The sequence below is a fragment of the Tupaia chinensis genome, unplaced genomic scaffold, assembly GCF_000334495.1.
Source record: "Tupaia chinensis unplaced genomic scaffold, TupChi_1.0 Scaffold000377_2, whole genome shotgun sequence".
Taxonomy (NCBI): Eukaryota; Metazoa; Chordata; class Mammalia; order Scandentia; family Tupaiidae; genus Tupaia; species Tupaia belangeri.
The window spans coordinates 2526008-2541216 of record NW_006159876.1 but is presented as its reverse complement, the minus strand read 5'-3'; the positions used below and the strand labels follow the sequence as shown (position 1 = coordinate 2541216).

The 15209-nt window shown below is 53.6% G+C and overlaps 1 protein-coding gene across 1 annotated transcript in view; it reads left to right on the top strand.

Annotated features, from left to right (window-relative positions):
• Positions 1-8226, top strand: part of LOC102487987 (protein FAM32A-like) — a 10093-nt gene extending 1867 nt beyond the window's left edge. The window contains exons 3-4 of the mRNA XM_006153509.3: positions 4264-4356; positions 7789-8226. Of these exons, the coding sequence (XP_006153571.1) occupies positions 4264-4356; positions 7789-8131 (436 nt within the window). The 3' untranslated portion in view covers positions 8132-8226. The remainder of the gene's footprint in view (positions 1-4263; positions 4357-7788) is intronic.
• The last annotated feature ends 6983 nt before the right edge of the window (positions 8227-15209 follow it).

Sequence of the window (15209 nt, the reverse complement as noted above, 5' to 3'; positions counted from 1 at the left end):
CTGAGGCTGGGGGCAGGAACCGGGCAGTGGTGGGGGGTCCTGGCACAGCGGGGGCGTCTGAGCTCACCTGGGAGCTTAGGAAGAAGGAGAGAGGAGGAAGCCAGAGAGCCCAGCACAGGCAACACCTAGAGGCCCATGGGAGGAATGGGAGGGAGTGGGAGGATGAGGGGTGGGGGGGTGAGGGTTATTGGGGTCAATTGAAGACTTACTCCCTAAGGCAGGGACGAAGGACCACGTTTCCTGTTACATGACTGATACGTGACGTAGCGTTCATTGGCCTCCTGCCCTTTTCACAGTCAGCACACTGCGGCTCCGGGAAATGACTCGGCCAAGACCATGTCGGTAACTGGGCCACTGGAATCTGAACCGAGGTCATCCGTCACAAAAGCCCGGGCTGCGGCCTCCCTCAACAGAGCTGGAGTTCCGAGAGGCCTTGGGCTCCTTTGCCCCAGCCGCTCACACCCCGTCTTCTGGGTGAAGACGCGAGGTCCCCCGAGGGCCAGGCCTGGCTCCACGACCTTTTCTCCTAAGGCAACCCTGACCCCTCCCGGTGTCCCCAGGCCAGGAGCTGGGTAATCACAGAGATTTCTCTCCCCCTCTTGCATGCGACCTCCCGCCCTCCCCGCTCAGTGGGGCTGGGGCTGGGCCTGGGGATCCGGGCAGTTCTGGTCTGCTGTGTGCCCACAGGCCCCTTGGGTCCCTGAACATTTCCCTCCAGCCTCTCTCAGCCCCATAGCCATTGGCTTCCTCCTTTCCCCTCAGTTAGGGCACACATCCCCCCAGCTCGGGTGCACCCCAGGCTCCCCCTCTCTGGGAAGAGTGAAAACATGTGGTTTCCTGGGCAACCGTGTCCCTCCTCCCAGCTCGCCCCCAGACCTCCCAGAGTCTCTCCACTGTTCAGAAGAATATTTCAAATACTGGCCTCCCTGGGCTGGGCCTGACAAAGGCTGAGTCCCCCTCAGACCCCTCTCTCTGAGGGGCGATGCTCTGCTCCCCTCGAACCCGGAGGCCTGGGGTCTCAGGGGCAAGTTCCAGGCCACTGCCTTGGTAACCGCACAGGCCCACCCTGCTCACCAGCTCACCAGAGGGGCTCGCTGCTGTTTGGCCTTAGAGATCTGATTAGAGGGGGAGGCTAGAGCCCAGAGAGGGAAGGGACTTGCTCCAGGCACACAGCAAAACTGTGTTTGCCTTAGGTGACCCAGGAAGTGAATGGCAGGGACAAGTTTCAGGAAGCCAGATGTGCCTCCCAACCAAGGCTGGGTGGGAGTTGGGGAATTACGGGGCTCTGTGAATTCCCTCCTGACTATTATTTTTGCATTTTCCCACTAGGAGCTCTAGACTGAAGTACCTTTAAAAAAAGTATTTATTTTTATTTACTCATTTATTTATTTATTTTTAATTTTGACCAGAGAGAAAGAGAAAGTGAGAAAGCAAGTCACCAGGTCTGGGACTCGAACCATGGCCGGCCATGTGGGAGTGTCAGCACCTTACCCACCACACCATCTGCTGGTCTAAAGTTCTTTGGGAGTTAGACTTCAGGCGAGTTCTTCTCTCCGGTCTTCCTCAGCCTTGGATCATCCCCTGATCAATATTTCCTGCCCTAAGACATCTTGCTTAGATGGGGAAGGTGGAGAAGCGTCACTGTGCAACCTGGGCCATGTCTCTGGCCCTCAGTTTCCCCACAGGTAATGTGAGTGGGGTCCGGAAAAAAGACTGCAAAGACCATCTTAGTTCGTTCTTGGATTCTCACACCAAGTATACGAGCGAACGTGGGTGGTTTTTTTTTTTTTCAGATTTATTTAATTTTTATTTATTCATTCATTTATTTTAATTTGATGAGAGAGAGAAAGAGAAAGTGAGAAAGCAAGCCACCAGGGTCCAGGACTCGAACTGTGTCGGCCATGTGGGAGTGTCCAGCGCCTTAGCCACCATGCTACCCACTGGTCCTGCGTGAATGTGTTTGTGTGTGCAACTGTAGGTGATTAGGTAGATCTGTGGCCATGTGAGTGGCTGCGTGTGATTGTATGGGGTCAGGGTGAGTGTGATGGCATGTGTGAGGGGTACGTATGTGATTAGGTGTGTGTGACTGTGTATGCGGTGTGTCTATGCGTGTATGAGGAGAGGTGGCAGGGAATGTCTAAGTGTGCGTGTTGCGGTGAGTGTGCCTGTACATGTATGTAGATGATCGTGCTTTGCGGGTCTGTGTGCGGTTCAGGCTGTCCGAGTACGTTGTGTGTGATTATATGATTACATGTGGACATGTGGGTGACTGCATGTATGTGATTGTATGTGATTTCGAGTGTGTGTGTGTGTGTGAGATTGTCCGTGTTGGAGGGCAATGCGGCGTCTTCTCAGTCTCTTCCTCTCGGACCTGGGTGGGAGTGGCCGGGGAGGGGCGCCGGGGTGCCGAGGGGCAGCAGAGTCTTCCTGTCGGTAAGCAGCTCCAGATGCCGCCGTGTCGCCGCTCGGACAGGGAGCCTGGGAGGATGCTGCAAACGTGACCAGGCCCCAGCCAGATCTCTTCGGGGGAAAGAATTAAAGGGGGTGGAAAAAGCAGCCCAGAGGCAGATCTTTATGGAAACGTTTCGTGACACGCACACTAACTAATTGATTTCCTTATTAGTAGCAGATTTTTCTCCCGGCCTCTTCTCCTGCTTGAACTTATAAAATGAAACGGGTGGACACCCTGGCCAAGTCCCGCCCTCTCCACCCTCTTTAGGCAGGATGACGGTATGCATTTTGCATTTTCAGCTCCAACCTAGGTACAGGGGCTATGGCCACCCCCAGGATCAGGTTCAGAAGCGGGGGCAGCCGGGCACCCCTTCGTTTCTTCTCTCTGGCCGTCAGTGAGTCCTCTTGCTTCCCGGGCTTTCCTTCGGGCCAGAACGCCAGGCGCGTGGGCAGGAGCGCCACCCCTGGGGCCTCTTGGGAGCTCCGGGGAGGGTGCGGAGAGTAACTGAGATCAGGTGTGTGACTGGAGCCCACCTAGCTGTGGCTGTCCCTGCTATGAGGTGGGCCTCTCCTGTGGGGCACGTGCCCCAGGGCAAACAGCAGGCCTGGGAGTCCCGAAGGAGCCCTGACCAGAGCAGGGGATGGGGCGGCAGCCAGGTTCAGGTGAGGTAGTGAGGTCCGTCTCCCACCGCGAAGCCAGAGCTACCCCTCTGCCCGGCCTGGGGCACAGAGTGGAAAGGGAGGGGACCGCTCTCCCCAAATGTTTCCAACTGATGCTTTAGGCAGCCATAGTATTCCCGTTTGTCAGAGGGGAGACTGAGGTCCAGGGAGGTACACAAACTCACCCAGGAACACCTAGCTCTGAGGGGAGAGTTGGGGACTTGAACCTGTAGAATTCCCCTTATTCATTTGACGAAGAGGTACAGCCTGCTGCGTGGAGGAAGAGATGGAAAAGACAGCCCGAGTCTCTCCATTGGGAAGGTCTCAGGGACAGGTGTTGGGATCATGGTGTGACAAGTGTTGTGACGCGGTAAGCACGGGCCCTGCAAAGCACCCCTGATACTGTCTGGTGGAGTCAGGGAGGGCTTCCTGGAAGGGGCAGCACCCAAATAGGCAGAAGGGGCTGAACCTGCAGGGCAGGCCTTCAGCTGGCTTGCAGAGGCACGACCATGACAGCGGCTCTGCACACGTACTGATCCATTTGTCTACCTTTTGTAAAGATCTGGGGCAGGTGTTCCTGTCCATTCCACCTCCAGTGCCCTGGCTGCTGGCCCTTCCCCAGACCCCTGTCCTTCCACATCTAGAAACCATGGAGGCGCACATGGGGTGGGGGTGGTGTCTGTCATAATGGTGGGTGAACGCTGCGACCAGCAGGAGCCCAAGGCTGGGCTGGCGTCCCTTGCTCTGATTTCGGTACCGCCCTCTGCCTGGGGTGGGGGCTGGGGGCAGAGGCTGGAAGCTGGAGTCCTGGCTGGGCAGCAGAGCCTGCCGCGGGACACGTCCCTTTCCATCCCACGTGCACTTCCTGGGAATGACCAGGGCCTCTGTGCAGTTCCTGTTCCCAGCGGCTCACCGTCGCCAGGCCCAGGGAGACTAAACGTCCCTGAATGCAGAGGGGCAGGCAACAATATGGGGCGGGCAGGCGAGGGCCACAGGAAGCGCGGCAGGGACAGCGGGGGTTGGGGGTGACTCAGGGACTTGTGACTTGATAAGGTAAGAAGGAAAACAGCCGGAGTCCGGGGGCGCCGACGCGGCCAGCGGGACGGGATGTCCGTCCAGGCATTAGTCCTGCGTCCTCACGTCTCCCTGCAGCACAGGCCTGAACCCCATCCAGCCGAGCACCTATCGCCATTCCGTCAGGCAGGTATTGTGTCCTGGCGTCACAGAAGAGGAAACTGAAGCTGAGTGAGGTCACACAGCAACGTGCGGGGAGCCAGTGCGGGTCCAACTTCCCACCTCACCCCGCTGCCACAGATAACCAGGCACGCCTGAATAGGGCTCTTTGGGGTCTTTGCCTCTCTGCCTACAAAGTCACAAGGAGCCCACATTCCTTCCCCAAAAGGACCTCCAACCAATAGGGTCATTTTGCTATTAGAGCTTAAGGAAATGTTTGAAACTGGAGAAATGAATACACCGTGGCTCCCAAATCTAACCAGAAAACTGCATCTAAAATAAATGACCACAGTAACAATGCAGTCTGCTGTGGGCTCTGTGGCTTCTACGTGCCTGATGTGGGGTGGGATGTCCCAAGTAAGCGTGCGATGAGGAGAGGCTTAGATCCGCCTGCCAGCGTGGCTCCCAGTCGGGGTGCCTGAGAGCAGTGGTGGCTGCTCCCAGTCGGGGTGCCTGTGAGCAGTGGTGGCTGCCTCACTGTTACCTGGGCAACCTCGGCCAGTCATTTAGCTCTGCAGAGCCTCAGTTTATGAGTTAGACGGGACCGACGTCTAACACAGCGTGTGCAGAGAGCCGGACTGGGGGCTGGGGCTGGGGTCCAGACTGCTATTGTTTCAGCCTCTCCCGCTGCCCTGCCCGATGGGAAGTCCTCTGGGCTGGAAACTTGTTAGGAGGAAAGAATGTGGGAGAGAGAAGACGGCTGCAGATAAGGTGGAGCCGGCCTCTCACAGGGGAGGGTGACTGCAGACTTCAGAAGGCTCCCTGCCTTCAGCTCCATCCCTGCCCTCGCCCAGCGCCCAGCGTGCCTAAACTCTGCCCTCCTAGTGTCCCCCTTCCAGCCTCAGCTCACCAGGTTCCGCGGCCCCCCCACCCTCCCCTTGAGGGCGCCAGAAGCAGGTCCAGGTCACATCTATTTCTGTCTCTTTCCTTTTTAAAAAAGAGTTCTGTGGAGGTGTGGTGCATGTGCAATAAGCGGCATGTACTTAGAGTACGACGTGACAAGTGTCGACATGCTTGCTCGCCTGAGACTCAGCGTGAGCAAGGAAATGGCCCGTCCCTGCCAACGCATTCCCTCTGCCACTTTGTAACACCCCCCACAATCTCACCTCCACTCCCACCCAGATCCAGTCACCCCTCTGCTTTATATCACTATAGATCAGTTCCCGTTTCTGAGAGTTTCATGTCAGTTTCACAGCATGTGCCCATGTGTGTATGTGTCCTTTCATCCAGCACAGTTATTATGGGATTCGTTCCTCTTGATGATATATCAATAGTTCATTCATTTTTTTTTTTTTTTACGTTTTTTGCCAAAGGGTGTGTGTGCTCACTGGAGAGAGACAGGGAGAGGAAAAGTGAGAAGTCACCCCCCAAGGGGGAAGGCCACGTCACAGTCCCTTCTCCTCCATTCTCCTCCTTGGATTTTGCGTATGCACACACCTACACCCAGTGTGATTTTCAAGCCACCAGGTCGAGGACTTGAACCGCGATTTGCCATGTGGGAGTCCAATGCCTTAACCACTGCTGGCCCCAGTTCATTTCATTTTGTTGCCAGGTAGTATTTCATTATATGGCTATCTCATAGTGTTCATCCATTCAGCCTTTGATGGGCATTTGGAACATTTCCAGTTTTTTACTTCTGTTGTAACGTTCATATATAAATCTTTTTTTTTTTTTTTTTTGAGAGAGAGATTTTTATTTTGCTAAAGGGTATATTTGCTTGCCAGAGAGACAGAAAGTGAGAAATTACCCCCCCACACACACCAGGGAGGATGGCCATGCTGCAATGCCTTCTCCCTCATTCTCCTTCCAGGATCTTGGGCATGCATGCACATGTGCCGGGTGTGAGTTTGAAGCCACTGGGTCTGGAACTCGAACCGTAGTCAGCCACGTGGGAGTCCAGCAATGTAACTGCTATGCCACCTGCTACCCCATGCCATGTACAAAGTTTTATGTGAACACAAGCTTCTATTTCTCTTGGGATTCATATCTAGGGGTAGATCTAGATGTAGTTTAACTTTTTTTTTTCCCCCAGTTTGCCAGAGGGCATGTGTGCTTGCTGAAGAGAGACAGAGACAGGAGAAAAGTAAGAAAGCACCTCTCTGGGGAGTGGTCACACCACAATCCCTTCTCCATTTCTCCTTCCTTTCAGCATTTTGGGCATGCACATGCAGAGGAGCCAGTCCAACTTGAGAACTTCCCCAGCCAACCCTGACTATCCCTGATAGCCAGGCCCACCTGTATTTACCTCTGAGTGGGTCTTCACCTCTTAGCCTATAAAGTCATAAGGTGTCCCCATCCATCCTCTCAAAAGACCCCCCCAACAAATAAGGCTCTGCTTTTCAAGCTGTGGAGTCTAGGACTTGAACCACACTGTCAGTCATGTAGGACTCAGCTCATGTAATTGCCAACCTATGGGCCAGCCCTAGTTTAATTTTTTCTTTTCTTTTTTTTTAAAGAAATATTTATTTACTTTTATTCATTCATTCATTTTATTCTAATTTGACCAGAGAGATACACAGAGAAAGAGAGAGGGAAAGTGAGAAAGCAAGCCACTGGGTCCAGGATTCGAACCATGGTCAGCCATATGGAAGTGTCCAGCACCTTAACCACCACACCACCTGCCGGTCCCAATTTTTTCTTTTTTTTTTTAAAGAGAGATTTTTGCTTTAAGGACACATGCACTTGCTGGGGGAAGAGAGAGAGAGAGAAAGACAGAAAGCAAGGAATCACCCCCCAAGGGAGATGGCCACACTGCAATCCCTTCTCTTTTATTCTCCTCCTAGGATTTGGGACATGCATGTACACACACCTGGCATGAATTTTAAGCCTCCAGGCCTGGGACTCGAACCACAATCAACTATGTGGGAGTTCAGTGACATAACCATGATGCTATCTGTTTGTCCCTAGTTTAACTTTTTTTTTTTGGAGAGGTTTTCGCTATAGGGTGCGTGCGCTCGCCAGACAGAGAGAGACAGAGAGACAGAAAGCGAGAAATCACCCCCAGAGGGGATGGTCACGTCGCAATCCCTTCTCCTCCATTCTCCTCTCGGGATCTTGGGCACGCACGCACACACACCCGGCGTGAGTTTTAAGCCACTGGGTCTGGGACTCGAACTGCGGTCAACTATATGGGAGTCCAGCGACATAGCCGTTATGCTAACTGCTGGTCCCAACTATTTATTTATTTATTTATTTATTTATTTTAATTTGACCAGAGAGGGACAAAGTGAGAGAGAGAAAGAAGAGAGAGGGAAAATGAGAAAGCAAGTTGTCAGGTCCAGGGCTCAAAAGACGGCTCAAAAGGCGGGAGTCCAATGCCCTTAAGCACTACGCCACCTGCTGACCCCCTGAAACTGTTCTTTAAAAAAAAAAAAAGCTGGGCATGTGTGTCCCAAATTCCGACAGGATGAAGAAGTGGACGAGGCAGTCCACTCGGTAAACTAGGTACAGAGCGTCATGGCGGACAGAGCAGGTCCAGAATGGGCCTCTGAAGCTAAAAGGTGTTGCAGAGCTCAGCGTGACCAAACGGAAGAAGAAAAAGGAGAAAGACAAGGCGAAGCTGCTGGAAGTGATGGGGACGAGCAAGAAGAAGGAAGAGAAGCGGCGGGGCCTGGACAAGCGGACCCCGGTCCAGGCGGCCTTCGAGAAGATGCAGGAGAAGCGGCAAATGGAAAGGATCCTGAAGAAAGCATCGAAAACCCACAAGCAGAGAGTAGAGGACTTCAACAGACACCTGGACACTCTGATGGAGTATTACGACATCCCCAAAGTCAGCTGGACGAAGTAGCCTCCTGGCTCTGGGTGTGGGGCGGCACCGAGGGGAAGCAGAAGGAGATGCCAGGGTCATGTTGGGCCCCTTTGTCGTTTTCTAGAAATACTTTTCTGTACACAGACCCTTGCATCTTCTGCTGGGACAGCATTTTTCAAAGCTGTGTGCCCTCATTCTGGAACTTGATTAAAAGCAAGAAAGTCCTTTAAAAAAAAAAGAAAGAAAGAAAGAAAGAAATGGAGGAGAACGGATCATGGTGTGACAATGCCCCACTGGAGAATGCTCTCCCTCTCTCTTGATCTCTGGTGAGTACGTGTACCCTCGGGCAGCCAAAAAGGAAAAGAAACAGAGACTTCTCCAGTGAAGACCCTGGTGCCTGGGCCTTTCCCTGCTAAGTACAAGTCCCTTAGAGAAACCATGTCTGAGGCTGGACACACGTAATAGACTTGACCCATTTGCTTTTGCTCATGTCCTTCCATCCCTGCCTGGGAGAGCTGGGGAGCCCCATCTGGTCAACGGATGATGTTCAAGCCCCAGGGACAAGCTGGGGCAATGGCAGAGGAGGAGGCAGAGGCTCAGGAAGAGCACAGCAATCCCCTCGGAAATCCGTATTGCCAGGGGTGCCATAAGGGATACCGTGGGCTGGAGACTCACAGTGAGTTACGTCCTCCCAGCTCTGGAGGCTGGAAGGCCAAGACCAAGGTGACAGCAGGGTCAGTTTCCTCAGAGGCCTCTCTCTGTGGCTACCAGCTGGCTGCCTCCTGCTGCCCCTTCACACAGGCCCCTCCTCGTGGGCACTCACCCCTGCTGTCTCAATGTGCCCAAATGCCCTCCTTTTTTTTTTTTTTTAAGGTTTTTGTTATAGGGTGCATGTACTCACCAGAGAGAAACAGAGAGGGAAATAGTGAGAGGGAAAGTGAGACATCACTCCCCAGAGGGGATGGCCACGCCGCATCCCTTCTCATTTTTCCTCCTGGGATTTTGGGCACATATGCACACACGCCTGGTGTGATTTTTTTTTTTTTTTTTTTTTGAGAGAGATTTTTCGCTATAGGGTGCGCTTGCCAGAAAGACAGGGAGTCAGAGAATCAGAGAGATGGAAAGCGAGAAATCACCCCCCGGGGGGATGGTCACGTCACAATCCCTTCTCCTCCATTCTCCTCTCGAGATCTTGGGCATGCACGCACACATGCCAGGTGTGAGTTTAAGCCACCGGGTCTGGAGCTCAAACTGCAGTCGACTACATGGGAGTCCAGCCACATAGCCATTAAGCCAACTGCTGGGCCACATGGTGTGATTTTTAAGACACCAGGTCAAAGACTTGAAACGTGGTCATTTGTATGGGAGTCTAGTGTTGTAATCCCTACACCACCTGCTGGCCCCCCCCAGGTGTCCTCTTTTTTATTTTTTAAGAATTATTTTTATTGAGAAAAGCAGTTAGCGTAATGGCTATGTCGCTGGGCTCCCACGGAATCAACCGCGGTTCGAGTCCCGGACCCGGTGGCTTAAACTCACGCTGGGCGCGGTGCCCAAAATCCCGAGAGGAGAGAGGAGAATGGAGGAGAATGGATTGCAGCATGGCCATCCCCTCTGGGGGGTGATTTCTCGCTCTCTGTCTCTCTGTCTGTCTGTCTGGCTAGCGCACGCGCCCTATAGCAAAAACCTCTCCAAAAAAATAAAAAAACAAAGGAATTATTTTTATTTAACTTTATTTAGGTAGTTTAATTTGACCAGAGAGGTACAGAGTGAGAGAGAGAAAGAAGAGAGAGGGAAAGCGAGTAAGCAAGCCACCAGGTCCTGGACTCAAACTGCGGTCGACCATGTGGGAGTCCAGCACCCTTAACTACCATGCCACCTGCCGGCCCCCAAATGCCCTCTTTATAAAGACACAGTCAGGCTGGATTAGGGCCCACCTGGAGGGTCTCATTTTAACAGAATTGCTTTTAGGTGGGTTTGTTTATTTCACTTCTTTCATGAGAGACTGAGCATGCAAGAGAGGGTGAATGTGGGAGACCTAAAGAGAGAGGCACCCTGACGGGCCTGGCCACGCTGGAAGCCCCTTCCCCAGCCCTCTAGCTGGTTGGGATTGGACATGCACACACATGTGCCCCCCTGCTTGTAGGCCGACCGGGGTGCCAGCCCACTGTCGGCATGTGTTTTCAAGCGTTGTAGCTCAGTTTGCCGCTGCCTGCACCATGAGGCTGGCCAGTCACCTCTTTGCTAACGACTCCGGGCAGTCACGTTCTGCCGTCCTGGGGCCTGCGCTTCAACACTAGAACCTGGGGGTACGTGATTGAACTTGTGACAACGTCAAACACCGACCAGTGCTCACCCCTGGGCAGAAGTGTGAAACCTCAGGACACTCCAGGCAGAAGGAACAACATTAATAAGGGCCTAGAAACACACGCAGGACACGGTGTGGGGGAGACCACTTACTCAGTTGTGTGGAAGAGTCACACGGGCTGCTGGTTCTCCTGTGGGGTGGAGGGGAGGCAGGGTGTGACAGGCCTTGATTCCATAGCAGCAGGGAGCCACTCATGGTACCTGAGCCCCAGGAAGACAGAAGCCGCGCTTTAGGTGGTCAGGGAAATTACTGGAGAGCCACGCATCAGAATCTCATCAGAATCTCGGGATTGCTGGGTCCCGCTCTCTGAGTTCCCAATTCAGTGGGTCTGAGAGGAGGATAGAGAGTTTTCATTTTGGACAAGTTCTCAGGGGATGTTCTTGCTGCTGGTCTGTGTCATTTGAAAACCACGGGCAGCTTTGCTAGGGCCAAGAGCCGGGTGGGAGTTGGGCGCCTCTCTGCAGAAGCCTCAGGCGCTAAGCAGTGGAGAGACCCTGAATTCCCTTAATTCCCTTTAACAGACGGGGAACAGAAGCCCTAAATACTTGGGCTGCAGTAGCTTCCAGGACTTGATCCTACAGTTTTGGGTCTGGGTTGCTATGGTATCCGGTACCTCCTTCTAGGATACCCACCAGCCCAAGCCCTTCCCAAACAAGGCTCTGCTGTTTTGGGTTGGACAACGCACCAAACAGCTGGGTCTCCCAGAGGTGGGACTAAGAGCAAGGCTGGGCGGGCAAAGCCTAAGCGGGGGCGGGGCACCGAGGCCCCGCCCTACCTGGCCACGCCCAGTCAGGGCTCCTCCCACGGTGGCCCCGCCCCCTGCAGGCTGCCTGCGGCCTCTGGGTCCCCGCTGTCCTTCCCGCTGTCTGGGTGCCTGGTCGAGATGGCGCTCTGTGCTGTAGTCCTCACCGTGGCTGGGAGTGAAGCGCCCGCCTCACAGGGCTGTCGTGCATCCCGGGAGCACTGCCGACCGAGCCCTGCTATTGCCACCTTTGCTCTCTTGGAGCTGTCAGTCACTAATCACTTCTGCTTTATTGAAGGATTTTTGTGCCCAGCTGTGGGGGCACAGGTGGTAGCGCACTGTGGCATGACATCTGGCTGGCTGGCCGGCTGGTTGCAGGGCTCATGGTGCTGAGAAACCCAGTTAGGGTCCCTGCGTGTATCTCTCTCATTAAAGAACGAAACATAAAAAAATTTTGTTCATTATGATCTATTTCAGACACAATTAAAGAATATACATGATGTCCCCATCACCCGGTTTAAGAAATAAAACATTATAGGGACCAGCAGTTAGCGTAATGGCTATGTCTCTGGACTCTCATGTAGTCGACTGTGGTTTGAGTCCCAGACCTGGTGGCTTAAACTCATGCCAGGTGCCTGTGCGTGTGTGTCCAAGATCCTGAGGAGAATGGAGAAGGGATTGCGGCGTGGCCATCCCCCCGGGGGGTGATTTCTCGCTTTCTGTCTCTCTGTTTCCCTCTGTCCTTCTGGCGAGTGCATGCGCCCTATAGCAAAAACTCTCCAAAAAAAAAAGAAGAAGAAAGAAAGCATTAGAAATGCATTCTCTCCTCCACTTTAGTCAGGTTCTAGAAAACTCTAGAATGTCCTGCCTCCAATCATCCCCTACACTGTTCACAGGCTGTGAGAAATCCAGAAAAACACGCTGGACCCTCCCATAACCTAGCTCTGAATCTCCACCTCCAAGCTAGACTCACAAGAGTCAAGAGTCCCTTGACATCCAGGCCTTTCCCCTCCGACCAGTGACGGCCCTCCTGTGCGACCTCTGCTGCTGGAGACCCAAGTTCCCCCACCATTTCTGGAGCATTCCTTGCTCTGTGCACACGGCAGCCCTGTGCTGGGTCCCCTGGGTCTCATCTCTCCCTCTCACTCACTGCAGGAGGAGCGACAGCTCTGACCCCTCCAGGCTCCCAGAGCACTGCTCCACTGGGATTTAATTGTGTGTGTGCGTGTGTGTGTGTGTGCGTGTGCTCCCCTAGAGTGCAGGCACCTGGCAGCAGGCCCGCGGTGGCCTCCTCTCCATCTGCCTGGCTGAGGGAAGGCGTGTGCTACGCCGCGCAGTTGCAGTGAGTGTGTTCGGGGTAGTGTGTTGAGGAGCAGTGGGGTGATCACCCAGGGCTCAGACTCCCTTTCCAAGGGAGTGAACCGGCCATCAGCTGTAAAGCTGCTGGGGCAGGGTGCAGCAGGCCCCATTAAACAGGGTCCTGGTTTTACAGGAATTCCAGCAAAGCAAGATTTCCTTGAGAGAGCCCAGACCCCCTTCCCATGCCCCTTCCTGCTCCTTCCTCCTCCTCCTCCTCCTCCATCCCTGTCTCTGGGACAGTGGGCTTCTCGTAGTGAGCGGGCCTTCCTCAGGGCCTGTGATATGGACAAGCGGGGATGTGTCATGGACCCAAGAGGCTTGAGATTTGAAGCAAACCAAGTGGGTGCCAAGCCTGGCCCCGACAGCCTGGTATTGGGAGCGAAGGGGCTGTGTGTCCAGGTGGAGACTTCCGGTGTTTCCCTCCTGCTTTTGCAAAGCTCTCCGGAGAACCAGGAGAGCCCAAGTTTAAGTGAGGTGGAAATAAATCGGTAAGCGCACTCAGGCCCTGGGGAGGGAGCCACTGCTGGGGCAGGGGACATTCTGAGTTCTGTATTATGTTCACGTCCGACCTACTCCCTAAAAACGAGAGCACGTGCTGGATGGTAATCCTAAGGACTGGGTCTAGTACTGCCAATACCAATGACCAGCCGGCCCGCCTCGGTCTCTTGAAGCCTCACTTAATAACCGGCCAGGCTCAGGCTCCGGGAGGAGGCACAGGAGACCTTTGCCAGCTAGACAGGGCGTGGTGCACTCACTGGTCTCTGCCGCTCGTCTCAGTGACAGGCCTTCGCTGCTGCCCACGGCGCTGGGTCTGTGTGCGAGGCGGGCTGTGTAGGTCTGGGCATGAGTGTGTGGGTCTGGGTGTGTGTCCGTGTGTGTCGACGTGGGGTAACTATGAAGACGGCCATTACAGGGTCTCTGCCCCCACAAGCTCGGCACAACAGGACGGGTGGGCTCGAACAGTCTAGAACTCTGAGAAGGGGCTAATAAAGGAGACTTTGCACTGCCTGAAATGCTCTCCCCTGAAATCCTCAAGGCCTACCCCGCTCCCTACAGTTCTGAGCAAATGTCACACGACACCTTCTCAGGGAGGCTGCTTGACAACTGTGCATAGTCAGCATATATAATTCCTTTTTCCCTTCCTGTGAGAGACAGAAGGAGGGAGACAGGCATCCCAACATGGTCTTCACACGGACGCACCCCAGTGTCAGCCAGCCCCGCTTGTGGGTATGTGCAGTGTGCTTCCGGCGCGCTCAGCGAGGTCCCGGATGCGAGCCCTTCACCTCCATGTGGCTTCCGTTGTACTACCACTGTGCTACCACCGGCCCGACCACCTCACTCAGACAGCAACTTCAGCCCACTCTCCCCAGCCTTCCCCTACTTGGCTTCTTTCTAGCTAGAGTGTTCACTTTCTTTCATTTTTAAAAAAGAATTATTTATTTAATTTAATTAATTAATCTGTTTATTTTATTTATTATAATTATTTTTTAATTTGACCAGAGAGAGACAGAGAGGGAAAGTGAGAAAGTGAGAAAGTGAGCAGCCAGGTCCAGGACTTGAACTGTAGCCATCCATGTGGGAATCCAGCACCTTAACCACCATGCCACCTGCTGGCCCCTAGGGAGATATTTTTGATATAGGGTGTGAGTGTGCTGGAGAGACAGAGAGAAAGAGACAGAAGGTGAGAAATCACCTCCCCGGGAGGATGGCCATACGGCGATCCCTTCTCCATTCTCCTCTCATGTCCCGGCCCCCGGGGGGACAGCCGAACAGGTTTCCTGAGTGAAGGAGTGAGAGCCGGGACAGGCGGCGTAGTGTTACAGCACGGAGACAACAGTGTCATCCGTTTATTGTGGGCAGCACGGTACAGCACAGAGACGACGCAGTGTCACAACTCTTCAGGGTCGCGTCGTCTACTGCGAGCAGTACATAGACGATGTAGTGTTACAGCTCTTCAGGGTCTCCCAGGTCGTCTGGAGACTGCGTGGTGTTTAGCTCTTCGGGCTCTTCAGTCGTCCTCTTCCTGGTCATCTGTTGATTATGGGCCAGAGATCGTGCTTAAATACACATTGGTGGGCCGTGATTGGTTGAATGAAGGATAGCAAAAAGTAGGTTATGATTGGTTGCTTTGTGGACCAATCGTGAGGTACCCGGATATGCAAATCTGAGGGATTCTAAGCTCACCGATTTGCTATGTGAAGTGGCCAATCAGAGTGTGGTGTTGAAGGTGAGGTTTTTTGAAGGGGAGCCAATTGTGGCCTTTGTAATTGTTTGCTCTCTGAGCCTAAGGTGGCAATAGTAAGAGACTCATGGAAAATGGCCTCGCAGACTCGCTGGTGCACAGCCTCCCACACTCTCAGGATTCTGGGCATGCAGGGACAAGCATCCGGTATGAGTTTAAGCTGTTGGGTACAGGACTCGAACTGTGGTCAACTACAGCAACGTAACCATTACACCATCTGCTGGTCCCAACATGCACTTTTTTTTTCAAAGAATTATTTTATTTAACTTTATTTATTTATTTAAATTTGACCAGAGAAGGACAGAGTGAGAGAGGGAACATGAGAAAGCGAGCCGCCGGGTCCAGGACTTGAACTGTGGTCGGCCATGTGGGAGTCCAGTGCCCTTAACCACCACGCCACCTGCTGGTC